This window comes from Ictalurus punctatus, chromosome 15, assembly GCF_001660625.3.
Source record: "Ictalurus punctatus breed USDA103 chromosome 15, Coco_2.0, whole genome shotgun sequence".
Lineage (NCBI taxonomy): Eukaryota > Metazoa > Chordata > Actinopteri > Siluriformes > Ictaluridae > Ictalurus > Ictalurus punctatus.
Window position 1 is genome coordinate 22,848,222 of NC_030430.2, and position 20,514 is coordinate 22,868,735.

Below are 20,514 nucleotides of genomic sequence, written 5' to 3' on the forward strand. Positions count from 1 at the left end.
TCAGAATGCAGCAGCACGCCTCGTCTTCATCCAGTGCAAGAGAACCCGTGTCACACCCCCCTTCATCTCCCTCCACTGGCTTCCTGTATCCGCCTGTATCAAATTCAAGGCCTTGATGCTCACGTACAAGACCTTGTCTGGAACAGCACCCTCCTATCTCAACTCTCTCCTTGAGGCTTACGTTCCCTCACACAATCTGTGATCGGTTAATAACCTGCGCTTAGTAGTGCCTACTCAGCGTGGTTCAAGGTCCCTTTCAAGAACCTTCAAACTAACTGTTCCTCATTGGTGGAATGAACTTCCAACCTCAATCCGGACCTCAGAATCTCTCACCATCTTCAAAAAACAGCTAAAGACCCACCTCTTCCGTGAACACCTAACCAACCCCTAAAACGCCAACCCTACATTATTAAAAAAATAATACTAAATTATGGATCTTACACCTCTACTCTGAGCACTTTGCTTCTCTAGAACTCAATTATAGATCTTGTACGGTAGCACTACTTGTACTGTTCTCCGCTTGATGTATCGCTTTGCTTGTATTTCCTCATTTGTAAGTCGCTTTGGATAAAAGCGTCTGCTAAAAAATGAATCAATGTAAATGTATCCCAAGGGACTCGGGGCACAAGGCGTAGGACACCCTGGATGGGGTGCCAACCCATCGCAGGGCACAGTCACACACACACCAATTCACACACTATGGACAATTTAGAGATGTCAATCAGCCTACAGCGCATGTATTTGGACTGGGGGAGGAAACCGGAGTAATCTGAGGGTATGGGGAGAATATGTAAACTCTGCAAAATCGAACCCCCAACCCCAGGGGTGCGAGGCAAACGTGGTAACCACTGAGCCAATGTACCCGCCTACTCCTACTAATACTACTACTACTAATAATAATTATTATTATTTTATATAAATAAAAAAATTGTATTATTATTGTTATTTATCTTTAATTATTATACCTATAACACAAAGGCCTTTCGAAATCTATGGTATGAGCTGTGGCACTCATCCAGCAGAAACTTGCATCAATTCCATTACCACAAGGTCGGAGGATCAAATGTCTGTGTGGTAAACAAAGACAGATTTTAGAGATGACTCAGTGGGTTCTGATTCACTGGCTTATCTCCAAGCCAGAGAAAAATAAGCCCCTATTCATTTCCACTTGGTGAAAACATGAGACAAGGACAAATTAAAATGCTTTTCTGAATGCGACACTAAAGAAAGGTCACTGTCTTTCTGAACTCATTACAGCACAACTGACACTAAAATCAGCTTTTACACAAATATTTATACACACATGTTTTCCAAACTGTTCAAAATACAATCTATAACATGTTCCCATAATATGCCTTTACGGTTCTACAAATCCTCTCGGTCAGTCTGTAACTGGAAGAAGAAAAAAAAAAGCTTCCCTATGGGGACAAACTGATTCTGTTTCTAAATATTCTATTTTTACTAAAAAGTTCACTGCCCATTTTATCAAACGCACCTATCACAGGTCACTTAGGCATTCAGTTATCGACTGTAGCACATCTGCTGCTGTTATTCACACACACCCCACCATCACTGACTAACATCTGGTTATTGGTGGTCCTACAGTGTCCTACTGTATGATAGATGTATCCGATAAAAATGCCTACCGGGTGCAAAGTAGGTGTAACTAAAAAACTGATAGCGCGCACACTGAAAACTGTGTGTATCTGACATGAATGGAGTAGAAACAGCTTGAGCCAGATACATTAGTGAATCCCGAATGTCTCTCCCTGGCACACTAATCACACATGTGCCAACTTTTTTTTTCTTTAAAAAAAAAAAAAAAAAAAAAAATTTAATTCCTAATTAGGGCTTTCAGGAATGCAAAGGGGAAAACAATTAAAATAAGACATAGATAAGAGTCTCCCAAGTGCACAACGCGTGATAATGTGTGTTTTGCCCGAACTCACTCCATTTCTAAGAGTACAACCTTCTTAAAATTTAGAATTCAATTAGCAGCACTTTAAATTGTTAAAAGACAAAACGACTCGATCTGTTGCGATGTTTCCTCACGCATGTGTTCTGAAAGGAACACAGGGCTGTAATTTACGAGACGTGCCGCCTTGTATGCTCTGGGATCTGAATGTTCTTTTGCTCTTTGCAAAAATATATAAATAAAAATAAACAGTCAATGTTTTGATGTTGCTATGGCATTAGCCAGCTTGCTAAAGTCATTGCAGGAAACATATCATTCAAGCATGAGCTACTTTTGGTTCGGGCTGTAAATCAAACGAAATGATCTCAACATTGCGAACAGGAACCACATCCTAAAAAATTTCCTTTGTTTGTATCAGAATAAAACATGTTTACGGTTTAAATCGATACAATGCAATTATGTATTGCAAAGATACATCTAATGAAACATATAATGATTTTGATTTGATTGCGATAGCACACTAAATGGCCAAACTTTCAGATAGCGATTTATCAAAGTAATGTTATTTATTGGAATTATTAAAAGCCTATGTATCACACGTCCATATAGATTTAGGACCTATGAAATGCTACGAATGCAAAGTCATAGGCACTGTACCTCCTTTAAAAGCTGAGAAATATAATTTTGCGAGTGGTAATCAGGCCATTTTTAAAAAGCCAATCAACATAACCAGTAAAAAATGCAAATCTATGCAGGATACAATTAATATTTCAACATGAATCATTAAATCATCTAATATAATGTCTTTACAGGGCATACATAACATTTCGCTTTAGGAAATAAACTTTACAACCATGTATTATTCAATATGGAGAGATTAAACACCACAAAGTTCTACTGGAAAACGGAACACTGAAAGCACTGCAAACGTTGAGACTTTGGGGCCATGGTCATCTTGAAAATGTCTCTTATTGGTTTATCCTGATTTTCAAGACTAACACATGGTCTACCTTGCTCTCAGTGAGATCTATTTGTCTTCGTTCTGGGAAACAACGGCACTGGAGCTGAGGTGAATTAATGAGTCAGTGACTGAAACAACCGAGCAAGCAATTGTTCACTTACATTTAGCTCCTTACGATATAAGATCAGAGCTGTAACATCACCAGATGTAGGCACACACTTTCTTTTATTAAAGCTGGCCTTATGGTGGGGTGCAGAATTATATCACAAAATAAACATGCGCCTCAAGACTGCACTGTAGCTCTGGAGTTCAGGAGGATGAATCCGAGATCCTTAATTAAAGACAAGCATGAACAAGTAACGCTTTAAACATCGTAATACATTCTCGCCAAATTACGCACCACTAAACTCAAACATGTATCCCCTCTCCCCCTTTTCAGTGCCCAGGATTTCTGTATAAAACTGATTCGGGGAACATTATGAGCTCGGATATTTAGTTAGTACGAGCTCATTAAATAGGCTCCAAAAATTTGGAGCAGTCATTCTGATGGAAACTTTCAGCCAGAGAAACAGTGTGTTAAGCCAGAATGCTAATGACGAACAAAATGGTGTAGATTGTTATGGGTAGCATTATACTTTGGCAAGGTCTATCTGAGAAGATAATGATGCAAAACGAGACGGATAATGAAATCCCCATCGTCACGAAGCAAATGCTCCTGATATTAGGCTATGTGTCTAGGATGGAAAGACATATTTCGAATGAAATATTCAAATATATTCATAAATGTTGGATTTTTTAAAAAAATAAAAAATAAGGATGGTTATTAAGCTTGATTAAAATAGTAAATATTATACAAATATTATTTAAATATCCTTCTAAAAATCCTGAGAGAGAGAGAGAGAGAGAGAGAGAGAGAGAGAGAGAGAGAGAGAGAGAAATACTGAGCAAGAAAGAGAAAGATCAATTTTGAGAGAGAGAGAAAGAGAAAAATACACAGCGAGAATGATATCCTGAATCATGCTGTGAGACATGACAGCAGGTGATAACAGAATGTGGCCAATTAGTCTGTAAAATGCTGACAATTTCAAGAGAACATAATGGCAATCAAGCCTAAGTGACTTCTGACTTACTTACACAGTACATGAGTCATTATTATACCTTATTATATCCCTTGGAAATATACAAAGTTTTTCTTTCCAGCAGAAAATAAATAAATTAATAGAAAAATCCCGAGATGTGTATAAGCGCAGTGTTGCTTCGGACGGCCATTTATAGAAAATTTTTAATAATAAAATGATTAATGCAAGCTATAAAATGCTAAAGAGTGTAAAGTTTTATAAACAAGAAGAGTGGGAAGTATCAGTCAACCTGAGATGTCATGAAGGTGTGTAGTTTTGAACAATTTTACTGCAAAGCCTTGGAGTGCGTTTTGGCAGTGAAGTGACCTCAGTAGGGAGGTCATGCGAAAGACCTTTGGGAGAGTACGAACCAGATGAGGAGCCACAATTTCAGTGTTCTGTAGAGGTCACATGGCAAAGGAAATGAAAGTACAGAGCTGCAGTTGTCCAATCGAGAAATACACTAGAGTTTTGTATAAATGTTTCAGTGGACTCTCTAGTCAGGAAAGATTGTATTCTTTAGATGTTGTGAAGCAGAAATGTACAGGAGGTGAAGGTTGAGCAGAATCTGAATCGGTGGCTTTAACTGGATGGACCGTACGGGTGTCCGCTGTCGTCAATGCAAGATCCAGCGTAGTGAAATCCTTAAAACAATTCCAATTCGTCAAGCATAGTTTCAGGTGGAGAGCCTTCATCCAGAAGGATGTCAGAATGGCAATTTGATATCTTCGGATTAGTCTAGCAATAAAGTCTGGTACATTTCATCAATAAACATCTTCAAGAACTACCCATTTCACTAAAAGAGGAACTTAGACTGATACGTCAGATGACCAGCTACACAGCTTTTCAATCCAGTGACTGGATCTCGCTCCAAAAAGCGCATGGTGTCATAGTGTGTCGTTCCAAATTTGTCCGTACACATGTACGATGGATATAAAAAGTCTACACACCCCTGTTCATATGACATGTTGTGAAGTAAAAAAAAAAAAAAATGAAACCAAGATGAATCATGTCAGAACTTTTTACACCCTCAATGGGAATTTACAACATATCAAAATTACCTGAAAATCAATCGGAAACTTTTTTAGGGAAACAAGCAAAAAACAAACAAACAAAAAACCTTACAATAACATTGTTGCATAAGTGTGCACACCCCTCAACTAATACTTTATTGAAGCACCTTTTGATATTATTACACCACTCAGTCTTTTTGGGTAAGTGTCTATCAGCGTGGCATGTCTTGACTTGGCAATATTTTCCCTTGATAATATTTTATTCTTGCCCTGCGATGGATTGGCACTGAGTCCAGGGTGAACCCCGCCTTGTGCCTAATGCTCCCTGGGATAGGCTGGAGGTTCCCCTCGACCCTGAAGGATAAGCTGTATAGAACATGGATGGATGGAATATTTTATTCTTGATCCATCAAATTGTGAGGGTCTCTCTTATGCACTGCCCTCTTCAGGTCACCCCACAGATGTTTACTTGGATTCAGGTCTGGGTTCTGGCTATGTCATCCAAAAACATTGATCTTCTTTTGGTTAAGCCGTTCCTTTGGACGTATGCTTTGGGTCATTGTTGTGCTGAAAGGTGAAATTCCTTTTCATCTTCCGCTCACTAGCAGACACCTGGAGGTTCTGCACTAAAATCGACTGGTATTTGTAGCTATTAACGATTCCCTCTACCTTGATAAAAGCCCCAGTTCTGGCTGGAGAAAAGCAGCCCTAAAGCATGATGCCGCCACCACCATGCTTCACCGTGGGTGTGGTGTTCTTTTGGTGATGCGCTTTATCTTTGCACCAAACATATCTTTTGGAATTATGAAATTATTATACCTTTTGGAATTGGTCTCATCAGACCATAACACATTTTGCCACATGGTTTGGGGTGATTTAGTTGAGCTTGGATGTTTTTTTGTTTTGTTTTTTTATGAGAAAGGGCTTCCGTCTAGCCACCCTACCCTGAACCCCAGATGTGTGAAGAACACGAGAGATTGTTGTCACATGCAGAGAGTAATCAGTACTTGCCAGACATTCCTGCAGCTCCTTCAATGTTGTCATAGGTCTCTTTGCAGCCTCCCTGCAGGAACAGCTGATATATATTTGAGGTTAATCAGAATTAGAATAATTTTATTGATGGCAGCTGTATGATAATTACTTTTGAACATGAGATTGAATGTGATTGGTGTGGGGGGTTCGGGGTGGATGGACGACTCGAGAACAGATCTGAGTCGAAAAGAAGGATCTTCACTCCTTCACTGTTTGTAAGTTACATTTCTATTCAGAGGAGCAGCAGGATGTAAGTAATTATGTATTTGAGGTTGTTTTATACAATTCAGAAGGCTACCCCTACACACAGCGTGGACTGAAATCTCATCATCTTATTCACTTATGACCGAAGTGAATGATTTCTGTCTGAAAGAATCCCTTCTTCTAGAGGTCAACACTGAAAGTCGGAAACTCTGATGGGAGACGCTAAGAATGAGAAACATTAAAAAGCCTCACAGGTCTTTGTGACGTACTTTTAGAGCATATTTTTCCCTATTCACAAGCAGTTTTATTATTATATGTACAAAATGAAGGCATTTTGCAGGCACTTTTTCACCTTGTATTAGTCACTCCAGATAGGAATAACAACTCTGCCGATCTACTGATAAATTTTCAATGGTCTAGGCCAGTGTTACAATGCTTTTGGCAGATTATTCAGTTCTGTTTCTACCTCATATATCTCAATACATACCTGTGACAGGACTGTGGCTGTGATTAATGGTCTGCTGCTGTTGGACTGGGAGTGTTTTGGACAGAATATGTCAGGACTTTCTTTCTTTATCTAATTGGGTTATGCTGCTTGTGTGCTTACTTGGGTGCAGAGCTACAATCAGCAAGATGTTTCTAAAACAGACCGATGGAGCCAATATAAAAAGATATTGATTTAGTACAGAGTAATTTACCAGGTCTTTTGTCAACTAATAAATGGAACGTGTATCCTATTGTGGTTGAAAGTATCTGAAGGAGAGAGTAATCACATTTTGACTATGTTTCCATACCAAACCACAGAAATAACCCTAAAAATAGATTTCAGTCAGGTCCAAAAGGTCTAAATCCTCTGCAGAAAAACACATAAGCTGGGTCCAAAACAAGCTCAGAGTTAGAGATGAACTGAAATCCATGCCTCAGGTGTGATTCAGTTGCCTGTCATGTCCTGAAGACACTGCTGCTTTATCTTGGAGAAACATGGGGAAAAAGAAGATGTTTTTGCTCAAATGAAGTCCCAGCCTCCCGTGCACAGTGCACAGACCTTGGTGAGTTGCCATAGAAACCGGCAGGTAAGAAAGTCGTGATTCTTTTCCTTACTTCCACACAACAGTGACACTCAGTACCTGCCTACCGGCTCTGGAAGGCATGATGACCTAGTAAAAGATGCCCACTGCTACCCGCTTCTCCCCACCACTCTCTGCTTACACAATGAGGGAAACAGAAGGGCTTAAAGGCCACGAGGATTGTAGGGGTTTTTCCTTCCATGCAGCGTCCTATACTCACAAATACCGGTGGCACTGTCTGCACCGAGCTGGGATACAAAAACATCTGAAGGATTTCAAAGTGTGACTGCAGTGGAAATTACACAGTCAACATAATCCTTCTCATCTTTTAGTCCACATTCAGCTTTGTTTAGCGGGAAAAAAACAAAAACAAAACTAAATAATGAAACAGCCAGAGGTTCCCGAGATTTAGTACAAAAATCCAGCTACCTACAGATATTAATAGAATAGTATAACTAAATTGAATTCTACTCTATTTTCAATTTTCTTCCCCAAATGTAGTGTAACTAAGATGTGTTCGGTGTCTGGGTTTTGTTTACACTAGAGCTACGATGCTAATGTAACCAACCTTTAGGGTAAGCCCATCTTACAGTTCAAAATACCCTTCCCATGAATGCATGTGCATTTACGGCATTCGGGGGACGCCCTTATGCAGAGAGACTTACATTTATCTCATTTATACACCTGAGCAGTTGAGGGTTAAGGGCCTTGCTCAAGGGCCCAGTAATGGCAGCTTTGTGGTGCTGGGATTTGAAATTCATGACCTTCTGATCAGTAGTCCAATGTCTTAACCACTGCACAAATCTTTATATACTTGCTTCAACAACCCCATTACGGTATCTAATGTAATTAATGAATAAGCCGTTTTATAAATAAGGAACAATAGTTCTTAAATTGGAGCCATCGCCCAAACTGAGCGATGTGAAGCCTGAGCTGTCACTAGTATAATGTGGCTACCAAACATCCCTGAATTCAAACCACCGGCCTCTTGTCGTCTCTTCTTTAAGCATTTAAATTTTTAATATTTAAATATTAATATTTAACCCCCACCCCCCAAAAGTTGTAAACAATCGCCTCAGCTGACAGATTTAGTGCTCGCTTATTATTATTAATATTATATATTATTAAATATTTTTATTGGCATAGTCAAAATAACTTCCACTTCTGCCTTTCAGACTTTCAGCCAAGAAGAAGAGCAATTTGATGGGGATTTGATGTTTATTTTCCTTTTGTTTTAGTGTTATTAGTGTATATACAAAAATGTATAAATAATATGTACTTTTCCTATAATTTCCCCCGGTCAGTTAGTGCGAGAGTTAATATCCGTGAAACCGATCTGTTCAGAATACGTTATCATACTGTGAAACTCTGAAGACAGCTTGATAGTATTCTTAGACACTGACCTACTTGTACTAGCATGAGGATGTGTTTTGATGGAGACTAGAATGCTGTAGTTCTGTACGTCGCTCTGGATAAGAAAACATCTGCCAGATGCTGTAGCTGTAAATATCAAATAATGTGCAAAAAGCGATTAAGCTTTCCTCTAACCTTACAGTGTTCAGCTACACGGTGACGTTTGGTACAGGTTTATAAATGACATTAAGTCAGTGATATTCATTTTTTTTTTTTTTTTTACATACAAGTCCTAAACCACATCAGCAAGTCCGTGTCACATCGCTGAATGTAATTGAGACTGTTTAAGATTTCATTAAAAAAAATTTTTTTTTTTAAACATATTGGGAAAGACTTCAACTACTTGTTCTCAATATTAACCTTGAAGCTTTAATGTATAACTACAGAATAAAAATTATTTCTTGACTGATTGACTACAATTGGGGTAAGTGGTAAAATGACGAGAATTTTTTTTAACGTTTGGCTGAACTCCTTAACATTTTCTAGCATTCATATATATAAATAAATAGCTAAATAGAATGGCCATTTGCAGGAAATAACGGCAGTTCCTCCAACAAACAAGGCATTTTCTCAGTGCAATGTAGTTGAAAAAAAAAAAAGAGGGACAGATGTGACAGGCGTGTTGGACCGCTTTATATCACCAGTGAAATTCCACGGTTACTCAGTGCCATCCTCACACATCACTCTGTTGGGTTTTTTTTTTCCCACATCTGCCAAAGCTGTGCAGTCTGAGCACAGAGCCACTGGGTGCATGGGCATGATAAGGCATATACACACAAAAAAACGATCTGTAAAAGCTCAAAGAGGTTTATAATGTGTTTGCTTGCTGTGTTTGTTTACAGCATAATCTGTCAGCGTTTATTCAAGTAAGCCCATTAAAAGGGGGGGGGGGGGGGGGGGTAATTCAATGGCATTAACAGTATCCAGAGATGAGTAATGAATACATGAATAGTTATGCAAATTGAAACAACTTTCTTCTTATTAAATGCAATCATTAAGCCAAGACATGTTTGTTATATAATTATTTCGTTATGTTATCTTTATAAATAAATGTTTATGCTGATGTGGTTTAGGTCACAGTGTGATTTACTGCTTTTAATTAAGCACCACTGTATAGCTAATCACTTTAACAGTTAACATGTAGGTGGCCATCTCAGACAGTCAGAATTCCCCCCCCCCCCCCCCCCCCCCCCCCCAAGCACGATTGCTATCATTCCATGCAAGACAACAGAGAACATTTGTGACACTTTTTTTTTAGTGATGATTATACCACAGAACTTGATGTTACGTACCTTCATGAACTTAATTTTTGTAAATACGGAATATCCCTATTAACTTACAAAGGAAATCTGTAGCTAAAAGATGACAGTTGAAGCAAGATGTACGGATGTTTGGCCGTGTATTAGTGAAAAAGGTTTTGGGCAAGACTAGTACTTTGTGGGTTAGGTTGATATTAGATTCGTAGTTCGAGTGCAGATTTTGGACACAGGATTGTGAAAAAACCGTTTAAACAAACAAAAACGTTTATTAATCCGTCATCCGGACAGAATTAAAACCATATTAGCGGTTATGTACACGTCTGACTCGGATCTATGGCATGGATAGGATATCAGCCCTTGTTTCTAACGTCTAAAAATATTACAGCTGAGCTCCAGAATAAAACCGGAGGAAACTTACGACAGCACCCTCTCCAGACGAGCTCCAGACGAGCCAATGATCTCTCCCAGAGTGCAGAAAGTCTGGCCCAGGAAAGACTGAGAGAGACACGCACTCATCAGTTACACAGTAATATGGGTCGCTGAGAATACACAGTGGCAGCGCTGTCTAGACGATAAAAGCATTCTCATACAAACACTCACCTCACAGAATTAACACACAGATGATGCCTAAGTGATGCAACCTAAAAGCAATGGATTTGATGAGTCGGTGACAGATACAGCACAAAAAAGAAGCAAATGGTGAGACAAAACAAAGGGATCGTCTCTGAAACACTGACTGTTTTATGTTCTTGCTTCGGCTTAGGATTTATGACAGAGTGTAACAGGAGACGTGTGTGTCTGGTGTTGAGAAAACAGGTTGATTTGAATGAGAGAGGCAAAAATTACGATAATATGCAAAATGAGAACGAAACTTTGATATAACATTAACATATAACATTGACATGACTTACTTTCTGTTAACACGTCCAGAATAGCAGAAAATCAGAGTGATAACACCACAAACGTTGAGTGACGTGTTATATTTGAGAATTATTCTACAACTGTATTGTGTAGAGTGTATATGCTTACATGCTTCGAAATGTTTGAACTTCTGGAGTCCACATTATATCTGTAAAATATTTAAGTATGACATTTAGTCCCTCAAAAAAAGCAATATTATATCCGTACAAAAATACACCGAGATCTACACACATCATAGCACTACAGAACAGAAGCAAACAATAAAATAACAACAAAAACACATTTGGTCAATAACACAGAGGACAGTACATGTTATATTCTATAAGACAGTCTGGAGAAAAAGTGAGTAAGAAGCAATTATGTTAACCCTTTTGCAGTCCTAGCTTACAGACTACAGAGACATCCCCATATTCACCAAACACTTGGTTTTGAAAGATCACTTTTATAAAATGCATATTAACATATATACTCGTATATAATTGCAACTTTCAGAGCCAGAAGATACTAAAATGTATAAATTCACATCATATGTCAAATATGTAGTTCCACATTTTAAAAAAGTATTTAAACATTCTGTATGAGAAAGTTATCACATTTTCTGTAACATCTAAAATTGTGTGTGTGTGTGTATATATATATATATATATATATATATATATATATATATATATATATATATATATACACACATACACACACACACAGTGAGTAAATATAAGCAAAGAAGGCTGTGAAAATTAAGTTTGTCTGTATTGTTTAACCTTTTGATTAAAAAAATACTCTTCTCTCAAGGATATCAAACAAAACACAGGTTTATCAAAAAAAAAAAAAAAAAAAAAACTTTGTTAAATATAGATGTGCAACAATTATTGGTAACATTTTAGTCAATACTTTGTGCTACCTCCCTTTGCCAAGATAACAGCTCTGAGTCTTCTCCTATAACGCCTGATGAGGTTGGAGAATACATGGCGAGGGACCTGAGACCGTTCCTCCGTACAGAATCTCTCCAGATCCTTCACATTTCGAGGTCTATTCTATGGGGTTCAGGTCAGAGGACTGGGATGGTCATGGCAGGATCTTGATTTTGCGGTCAGTAAACCATTTTTGTGTTGATTTTGATGTATGTTTTGGATCACTGTCCTGCTAGAAGATCCGACCACGGCCCATTTGAATCTTTCTGGCAGAGGCAGTCAGGTTTTCATTTAATATCTGTTCATATTTGATAGAGTCCATGATGCCATGTATCCTAACAAAATGTCCAGGTCCTCTGGCAGAAAAACAGCATTAAAACATTAAAGATCCTCCTCCATATTTAACCGTGGGCATGAGGTACTTTTCCATATGGCTACCTCTCTGTGTGCACCAAAACCACCTCTGGTGTTTATTACCAAAAAGCTCTATTTTGGTTTCATCTGACCATAGAACCAATCCCATTTGAAGTTCCAGTAGTGTCTGGCAAACTGAAGACGCTTGAGTTTGTTTTTGTGATGTAGGTGACTTCGGATTGTAGTTTTGGAGACTTTCTGATCCCAAGACACGACTAATGTCTGCAATTTTCCAACTGTGATCCTTGGAGATTGTTTTTGGACCTTGGACCATCCTCTTCACAGTGTGTTGAGACGATATAGACACACGTCCAATTCCAGGTTGATTCATGACATTTCCAGTTGACTGGAACTTCTTAATTATTGCCCTGATGGTGGAAATGGGCATTTTCAATGCTTGTGCTATTTTCTTATAGACACGCCCCATTTTGTGAAGCTCAACAACCTTTTGCCGCACATCACAGCTACATTCCTTGCATCACAGCTACATTCCTCTTACCCATTGTTATGAATGACTAAGGGAATTTTTGCCTATGTTACCTCACATTTATACCCCTATGAAACAGGAAGACATGGTTGAACAATTTCCTGTTCAATGGGAATATACTTCAAATATATTTTTCTCATATGAATTCATAGGCGTGTCAATAATTGTTGCACACCTATATTTAACAGTTTTTCACCGACCCATATTTTCAATATCAATAATACACCATCTATCCGTTATAGAAATGTATCTATTTATAAAACGTACACCAGATTTAATGTCAAAATATTTTGCTGCAAATGTACATGGACGTTTGATGACAGACAAAAAAAAAAAATCACAGTGGTTCCTATTTTAACAGATATTTTGAGTTTGATAAGGAAAAAATGGATTTTCCCAGTGGCACAACAGCAGATCTGACAGGGTTAACAAACACCTGCACCACAAAAACAACTACAAAAAAACAACACCATAGCAATATTTTAATGGCTAATTTTATCTAGTATTTCTTATTTTCGGATCACAATACACCAAAACTCAGATTCTTAAACCTATTCCTAGACATTTTTCCTCATATCAAGCTTGATATAATCTCGTTTTATCGGCAGATCATTTCGCTCATTTTAAGCATGTGTTTCTTAGGAAGAAGCAAACGTATCTGTCAAGAGAATAAGAAAATCTAAAGCTTGAAATGAGAAATTAATAATGTCTAGAAATAGGTTTAATAATCTTATACTTGGATTATTGTACTCTAACAAACAGGAAATACTAGATCAATTCGACAGTGTTCAAGACTGAACATGTATACATTAGTGTAGTGTTAGTAACTGATTCTTACAAGGTTCATTAAACTCTAACAGTATTGAATTAAACAAACACCGGCAGTGTTTCTATGAATTAACACTGGGAATGTACTGTGTACCACTGTTATAACAAAATATTAAAATGTATAAATATTGCCCACTTACACGTCAAATCGGAGGTTCTGCTTCTCCTCAAAGAAGTAATCCAAAACAAATTTCCTCACAAAGTCTGGGTTCAGAGTGTTTTCAATCATTTCGGTCCTACCAAACTTTAAAAAATAAAAAAATTTAAACAGAAAATAAACAGGTTAATGAAGACAGCAACATGCTACAAGCTCTGGATACATTATTAATGTAATCTATGAATATATAACACGGTATAATCCATTTTAAGTTTGCTTTAAATACAATCTACAGTGAGGGGAAAAAGTATTTGATCCCCTGCTGATTTTGTACGTTTGCCCACTGACAAAGAAATGATCCGTCTCTAACTTTAATGTTAGATTTATTTGAACAGTGAGAGACAGAATAACAACAAAAAAATCCAGAAAAACGCACGTCAAAAATGTTATAAATGAATTTGCATTTTAATGAGGGAAAAAAGTATTTGACCCCCTCTCAATCAGAAAGATTTCTGGCTCCCAGGTGTCTTTTATACAGGTAACGAGCTGAGATTAGGAGCACACTCTTAAAGGGATCAAATACTTTTTTCCCCTCACTGTATTGAATGCCTAAAGGTGTTTAAAACTGTTTTAGGATCAAATATTGTGACACTATATTTGGTATTATTAATGAGGTGAATAAAGGATCGTATTGTGACAACCGTCCTCCCTCTCGAGCCGTTTCCTCTGGGTTAAGGACGGGTGACCCGTCAGCTCGTTCCATCACAGACATCACTGTTATGTTTGTCAACTTTAATCTGATTTCTGACGGACACGGTATAATCAGTAAAGAAAACTGAAATCTATTTAGATAAATATTCATAACATAAATGACTTCAGATATCTTGCTTAAAATATAAAATATAAAAACTGTTAAAAAGTAGTACCTGCTCTGATTTTATTAAGGGTCAAAGATTATAAAATACTGATTACTTGTACGGTAAAAACACTGATAACAGGACACAATTGTCAGTACCTTGTAATGTATTATAATTAAATAATATGAATAATTATAATAATTCAAAGGTGTTAAGCTCTAGACAGTGGTCACAGACTTTTGGACCGGACTAAGTGTAAAAGAAAATGTAACTAAAACAAATAAATAAAGCAACCGCTATTGGGAAACTGACTTTTTATTTTTTGATTTATTTAAATTTGTGACGAGACATATAGCTTTTATAAATCAAGGACCAAGCTACAGAGCTTTGAGACAGTTACAGTAGGACTGGGCAATTAATATACATCGTGATAAATAATGTTACAATACACAGTTTATTTTTATATGATTGGTATCGTCAGTGTTTTTATTACAATTTCAAACTCCGATTGGAAGCAGCTGAATAGATAAAAAAAAAAAAAAATTAACAAATTACTGAACCTTAAAAATGCGAAACGTTGAAATTGTGTATGTTTTTTTTTTTGTTTATTCTAAATAGGTTTTTTTTGTGGCTGTTAAATAAACATATCACTTAGCGAACCTATGTATCATGACACATGTGACGTATCGTAAAAACAACTTTAAGTATGATGATAATACTTTTTGTCATATCACCCACTACTGCATGACAGTGACTTAATGGTCTTTCTTCCTGGAGCCAGCACATCCAAACAGCAGATTGTGCTCAGCATGAGACAGGAAGCTGAATAGACTCTCCCAGTGTGATCCGGTGATGGTGTGGCAGCTGGCTGCCATCACACGTCCAACAGATCCTCGCTGCTTTTCTCTGATAACCCACAGCAACAAGCTATTGATTCTTCACACCTCCCACATCCTCATCGCCACTTAAAAGACATAATCCCACCTACTACTTCACTATCCGTACTATCTATTACCAGCTTTTTGAAAGAGGTCTGGGGATCAGTGACAGCTATGGCCTTCTAATCTTCAACGCAAATTAAAGTCAAATTAAAATACTGGTGCTGCTGACACTAAATAAAGTAAGTAGGGGGGAAATGCATTCTGGTCTGGACTAGCTTTTAGACTGCATTGTGATTAAAATGAAATAAATTTCAGAGTTGCTGCTCAGGGATATGTGCATAGATTCGGGTGTGTGGAAAGGTGCATAGTATGAATACTTCATGATTCCTGCTGGAAGATCTCTCTCGAGTGCACTGAAAGACATGCTGGCTGTGGCTTCAAATCCCTGAGGACAGTCTTTCTTTCTTTTTTTTTTTCTCCCTCCCCTGCTCCCTCTCTGAGTCTGCCTTTTCAGGACAAGCGTCCGATTTTAAAAGAAAGGTGTGAAATTGGGAAGGATGTGCAGGCGTACTCAGGCGCAACTCTGCATGCATTGAAAGTAAAATGATGTTTTATTTAACAAACTCAGACGAGACAGCAATCTAGGTCGAAACGAGGGCGTCAGCAAGAAAAAACATTAAGCAGGAGACCGAGGCGAATCCTGAAATCAGGAATGCTTCGGTAGACGGCTACTATAATGACAGGAAAAGTAATGACAGAATGGCTGGGTTTTTCTTTTTTTAAACCATAATCCATTGCACCAATCACTGACTTTTAACAAACCACTTAATAATGTCCAAACCACCAATTCAACGCTAAATTATTTTTAACAATCTAACTATAATTGTCATCCCCCCACCAATGACTGCAAGCCAAAACCCAACTTACAAACTTTACTCTTTTACAGTGCATGCCTGTGAGGTAGCGCAAACTGGGCATGACTCTGAGTTAAGCCCATTTCATAAAGGTAAAACAGAGTACAATTTCTCCAGTCAAAATAAAGAGATTTAAACCAACACCCCATCACTCTAAATCCACTGTGGCCCATCAGCTATATTCTGCTTTAGAGGACTCTACAATTGGGGGAAATAGTTTCCTAAAATTATTCATGACTGAAAGCTGAATAAACAGCTAAAATACACAAAACATTTCTTTGAAAAGGCACCTCTATCATAAACACATTTAGAAAATTTGCTTTCAGCCACACTTGCCAAAAAAGTTTGTGCCAACAAACTTTAATCTCTTGAGTGGTTCCCATCTTTGATTTTAATCCAAACAGAAGAGTAGATGCGGAAATGACTGTGGTTGTGATATGACCTGATATTTGAGAAAATTTCAGATTATTTCATAGTCATAGTGTTGCTTGCAAAACTAAGCTATGATGATATGTAAACAATATAGCAGTAAGCAGCGATTAAGGGGACCAAGCACGTTTGTACCCCCTCCCTTTGCAATAGAGGAAGACCAGAAGCCATCAGGACCATCAGTGCGTGTTTTCAAGCAAATATACTCAATTTGAAAGTAAAACGTCAAGACGTTGCTGAGATATTGCCTCATTTCTTGTTTTCAGTAGCCCTCCCAAATTCCAAATGAACTCAAATCTTGTTTGCTAACATTAGGTCATGTTGGTAAATATATTTGACAAGATTGGTTTCAACACATTAAAGCCTTGCTTTTGGGGAATTAGCCATCACATTTGTTTTCACACTATGGACGAAACATTCCGCATAGCAAAGTTCCAGGTTTTGTTTGGACTGGTTTTCATGATGCTGTGATCAACATTTTGTGATGACTAGACAAAATTTGTAAAAGAGAAAAAAAACACCCAGTTTTTTTTTTATATATACATTTAAAAACTTTCTGTTTGGCAAATCACAAATTCTTTATATAACGCAATTTCAGCATCTTACAAGGAATCAAGAGAAAAAAAGAATAATGATTGGATGGATGTTGAGTGGTTCGAAAGTTTTGAGCAGTTTTACTCATTCGTAAATTATAGCACCCTCTAGAGGAAACAAAAAGAAAACACATTTTGTTTGAGGAACACATTTTGTTTGGTTTGTCTCACGATGCTGTCTCCCAAACTCCATGGTTACTTGTTAAAATTTGTATGAGAAAAATAAGCAGGAGAATTTGTGTGACAACTTTTCTAAAATTCTAAATGGTCAACTTCCTGTTTGACAAATCATACATATCTTCATATCTCGAAGACTCTGCAGCTTCGAGGGAATCAAGAGAAACAAGAATCTCCATTTGATGCTGAGTGATCAAAAGAAATTCAAAATGGCAGCAAATCCAATCAGAGGAAATTTGAATTTCTATGATATTGCACTGCAGAGTTATTGAGCCTCTAGCCTTGCTGGTGCTTGAGGGCTTGAGTGGCGCACACCGAAATTTCTCTGAAGGTAGCTGAGACTGTGCTCTATCACTTTGCCAAATTTCATAAAATATGTACAAAGTTTCCAATGTAGAAGTAGAAGAAGTTGGAGGAAACTGTTCATATACGCCTGAATAATTCTTTCAAAGGCACATCAGTTGTTTTGAACATGGTCAGAAATCTAGTGAAAACCCAAGATTTCTCTCATCTAACTTATCTTCACTGTACCTCAATCCAGAACAATTTATTTTACACCCTTTTCTTCTATTATTTTGGATAAAGTTTATATATTGCACAGCCCCACAACTGTTCTCATGTTTTTTCGATTATCTGTCTTTTGTTGATCTAAAATTCAGCAGTAACATTTTGCAGTAAAGTTATAAATCTAACTACCAAAACCATGTCGTGCAAGGAAGACCCTAATTAATAAATGAGATTTCGATTTGGGGTTGTTCTACTACTTTGTAGCAAAATCCTAACAGCAATTCATTTGTTCACCCTTTAAACAGGAAAACACTGTTTACACTGTTACTCCTACCAGATCTATAAAATAATTAGTTAAAAACGAGCCTCTGATTGAATTATCAGAGACAGAAACCTCAGAAAAGTATCTAAACCACCATTCTGTACATCATTAACAGCGAGAGCAAATAAAAACTGATCTATTTATCAAACAGTAGTGTGAGAAATGCACCAGGCAGCAAAACAAACTGTGTTTTATTCGATAAATTGACGTGTTAATCGGTCCACAGTGACAAACTGATGTGTGCTAATTTCATGGAGAGAAATATAAATCTCACTTGCTCAAGATAACATTGTAAAAAAAAAAAAGAAAGAAAAAAAAGGGGGGGATTATATACACTTACCAGCCATTTTAATAGGAACACCTGTACATCTGCTAATTTATGCAATTATCCAATCAGCCAATCATGTGGCAGCAACACGATGCATAAAATCACGCAGGTCTAGTTCAGGTTCGGGTCTAACATCAGAATGGGGACAATGTTTTCACCAGAGGGGCTGGTTTGAGTATTTCTGAGACTGCTGATCTCCTGGGATTTTTTACAACACAACAGACTCTAGAGTTTACACAGAATTATGTGAAAAAAATAAAAACACAATAAAAAACAGCCAGACAGCTGCAGTTCTGCTGGCAGAAATGCCTTGTTGATGAAAGAGGTCAGAGGAGACTGAATGGCCAGACTGGTTTGAGCTCATAGGAAGGCTACGATAGCCACTCTTTACGACTGTGGTGAACAGAAAAGCATCTCAGAACACACAAGACGACGCAAACCTTCACGTGGATGGGCTACAACAGCAGAAAACACCAAGAATCCTTGGCTAAATCCGGATAGTTCAAGATTGGAAAAAGACCAGACGTTTTTCTGTGACCACTTTTTATATTTAAAAGTTAATACAACAGTTCAACATTAAGTTGCTTTTTTGAAGACTATGTCTTATTCTGTTTATTTAGTTTATATCCATCACTTCAGTCAGCAATGTCATATCCGTGTAGACTCACCTCTCTCCATTCCTTTGTCCCAATTCCTTGCACGTATAGGACAACAACTGCAGATAATGAGAGAGAAAAACAGATTACTTACTGAGCCATGCATGTGAGCCAAGAATCCACGGCTAGACGTTTGTCTTTCATCAGGTTGAGTCTAATTAAAGCTGGACAGTTTACTGTTTATTTTTGCAGTCAAGTCCACAACAATGTGAGCAGAATTACAGATACACTGGCGATTAAAGCGGACTTGATGACAAGAGGGGGGGTAAAAAGGATGATCGTGGTGGACACGAGACAAAACAGAAATGGCCGCTGAACAGATGGAGGAAATCAAACCTATCTGATTGTGATGAAGATGAAGCCGGGAGAAAGGGCAATGCCAAGTGGCTCTGGTGTCCACATTTATGAAATGTGACTGATTGAGAGGAAAACTAGAAACTCTGCTTGGTCTGACAGTGGGACACCAGGTTACAGCATACATGCAATCAATTTCTCCAGTGACCCCAGTGAATCTTTTAGGCACACTCTCTGGCAACATGGTTGAATAACATCTTTGAGATGCCAGTAGTTAAATCTGCACGGATTTCCACAAAAGACCTGCATAACAAAAAAAACAAAAAAAAGCTGAGCCTTCATTAAAAGCTCATAAAAACATACAGGATCATTTTTGCTATTCATATTCTGTGCAATCTTCCATTCCTGTACACTCATCAGGTTTACTATAAATATCCAACATGATATTACTGTATATAGGCTTTATACTTGCTTGACAATTACTGAGGATAAACGTGAAGCTTTGATCCTGTCTTTCCGTGATGATACAATGTCCATCTCGATACATGAATAACAATCGAATGCAGTGAAGAAATAAGTACCTGTACACCCCTTTTTGACATGTTAGTGAATACTACCATTTTAGCAAACCAATAACTGAAAAGATCTGCAAGACACAACACTGCGCATGTTTGAAAGCTACTGTCTATACTGTATATTTATAAGATAAAGTTATGAATGTTCAATCGTTTAAAAAAGTTTCTGATTCAGTGCATGAGATCAGCATGCTTTACCGGTGCATGCTTGAGCATTTGACTCACTCTCATTCTGATTGGATGTCACGTCATCTTTGACATGTTTTTATTTCTAGAGAGTTTATTTTACACGCAGCAGTTTATATTTGAACAAGCGCCTCGGTCCACGGCAGCTACATTCG

At 37.6% G+C, this 20,514-nt stretch overlaps 1 protein-coding gene across 12 annotated transcripts in view; it reads right to left on the minus strand.

Moving 5' to 3' along the window:
* The window catches only part of cpne9 (copine family member IX), a 49,461-nt gene that overhangs the window by 19,625 nt on the left and 9,322 nt on the right, over positions 1-20,514 (minus strand). For 2 of the 12 annotated variants that reach the window (XM_053686139.1, XM_053686140.1), the window contains exons 3-5: positions 19,641-19,901; positions 19,317-19,363; positions 13,684-13,787 (exon numbers count right to left, since the gene is read on the minus strand). In XM_053686139.1, the coding sequence (XP_053542114.1) occupies positions 13,684-13,787; positions 19,317-19,363; positions 19,641-19,842 (353 nt within the window). In that variant the 5' untranslated portion in view covers positions 19,843-19,901. Of the gene's footprint in view, positions 1-10,400; positions 10,478-10,582; positions 10,624-10,719; positions 10,781-10,893; positions 10,897-10,984; positions 11,052-13,683; positions 13,788-19,316; positions 19,364-19,640; positions 19,902-20,514 lie in introns of those variants that run through there. The other 10 variants (XM_053686143.1, XM_053686142.1, XM_047160366.2 and 7 more) reach the window with 9 other exon arrangements.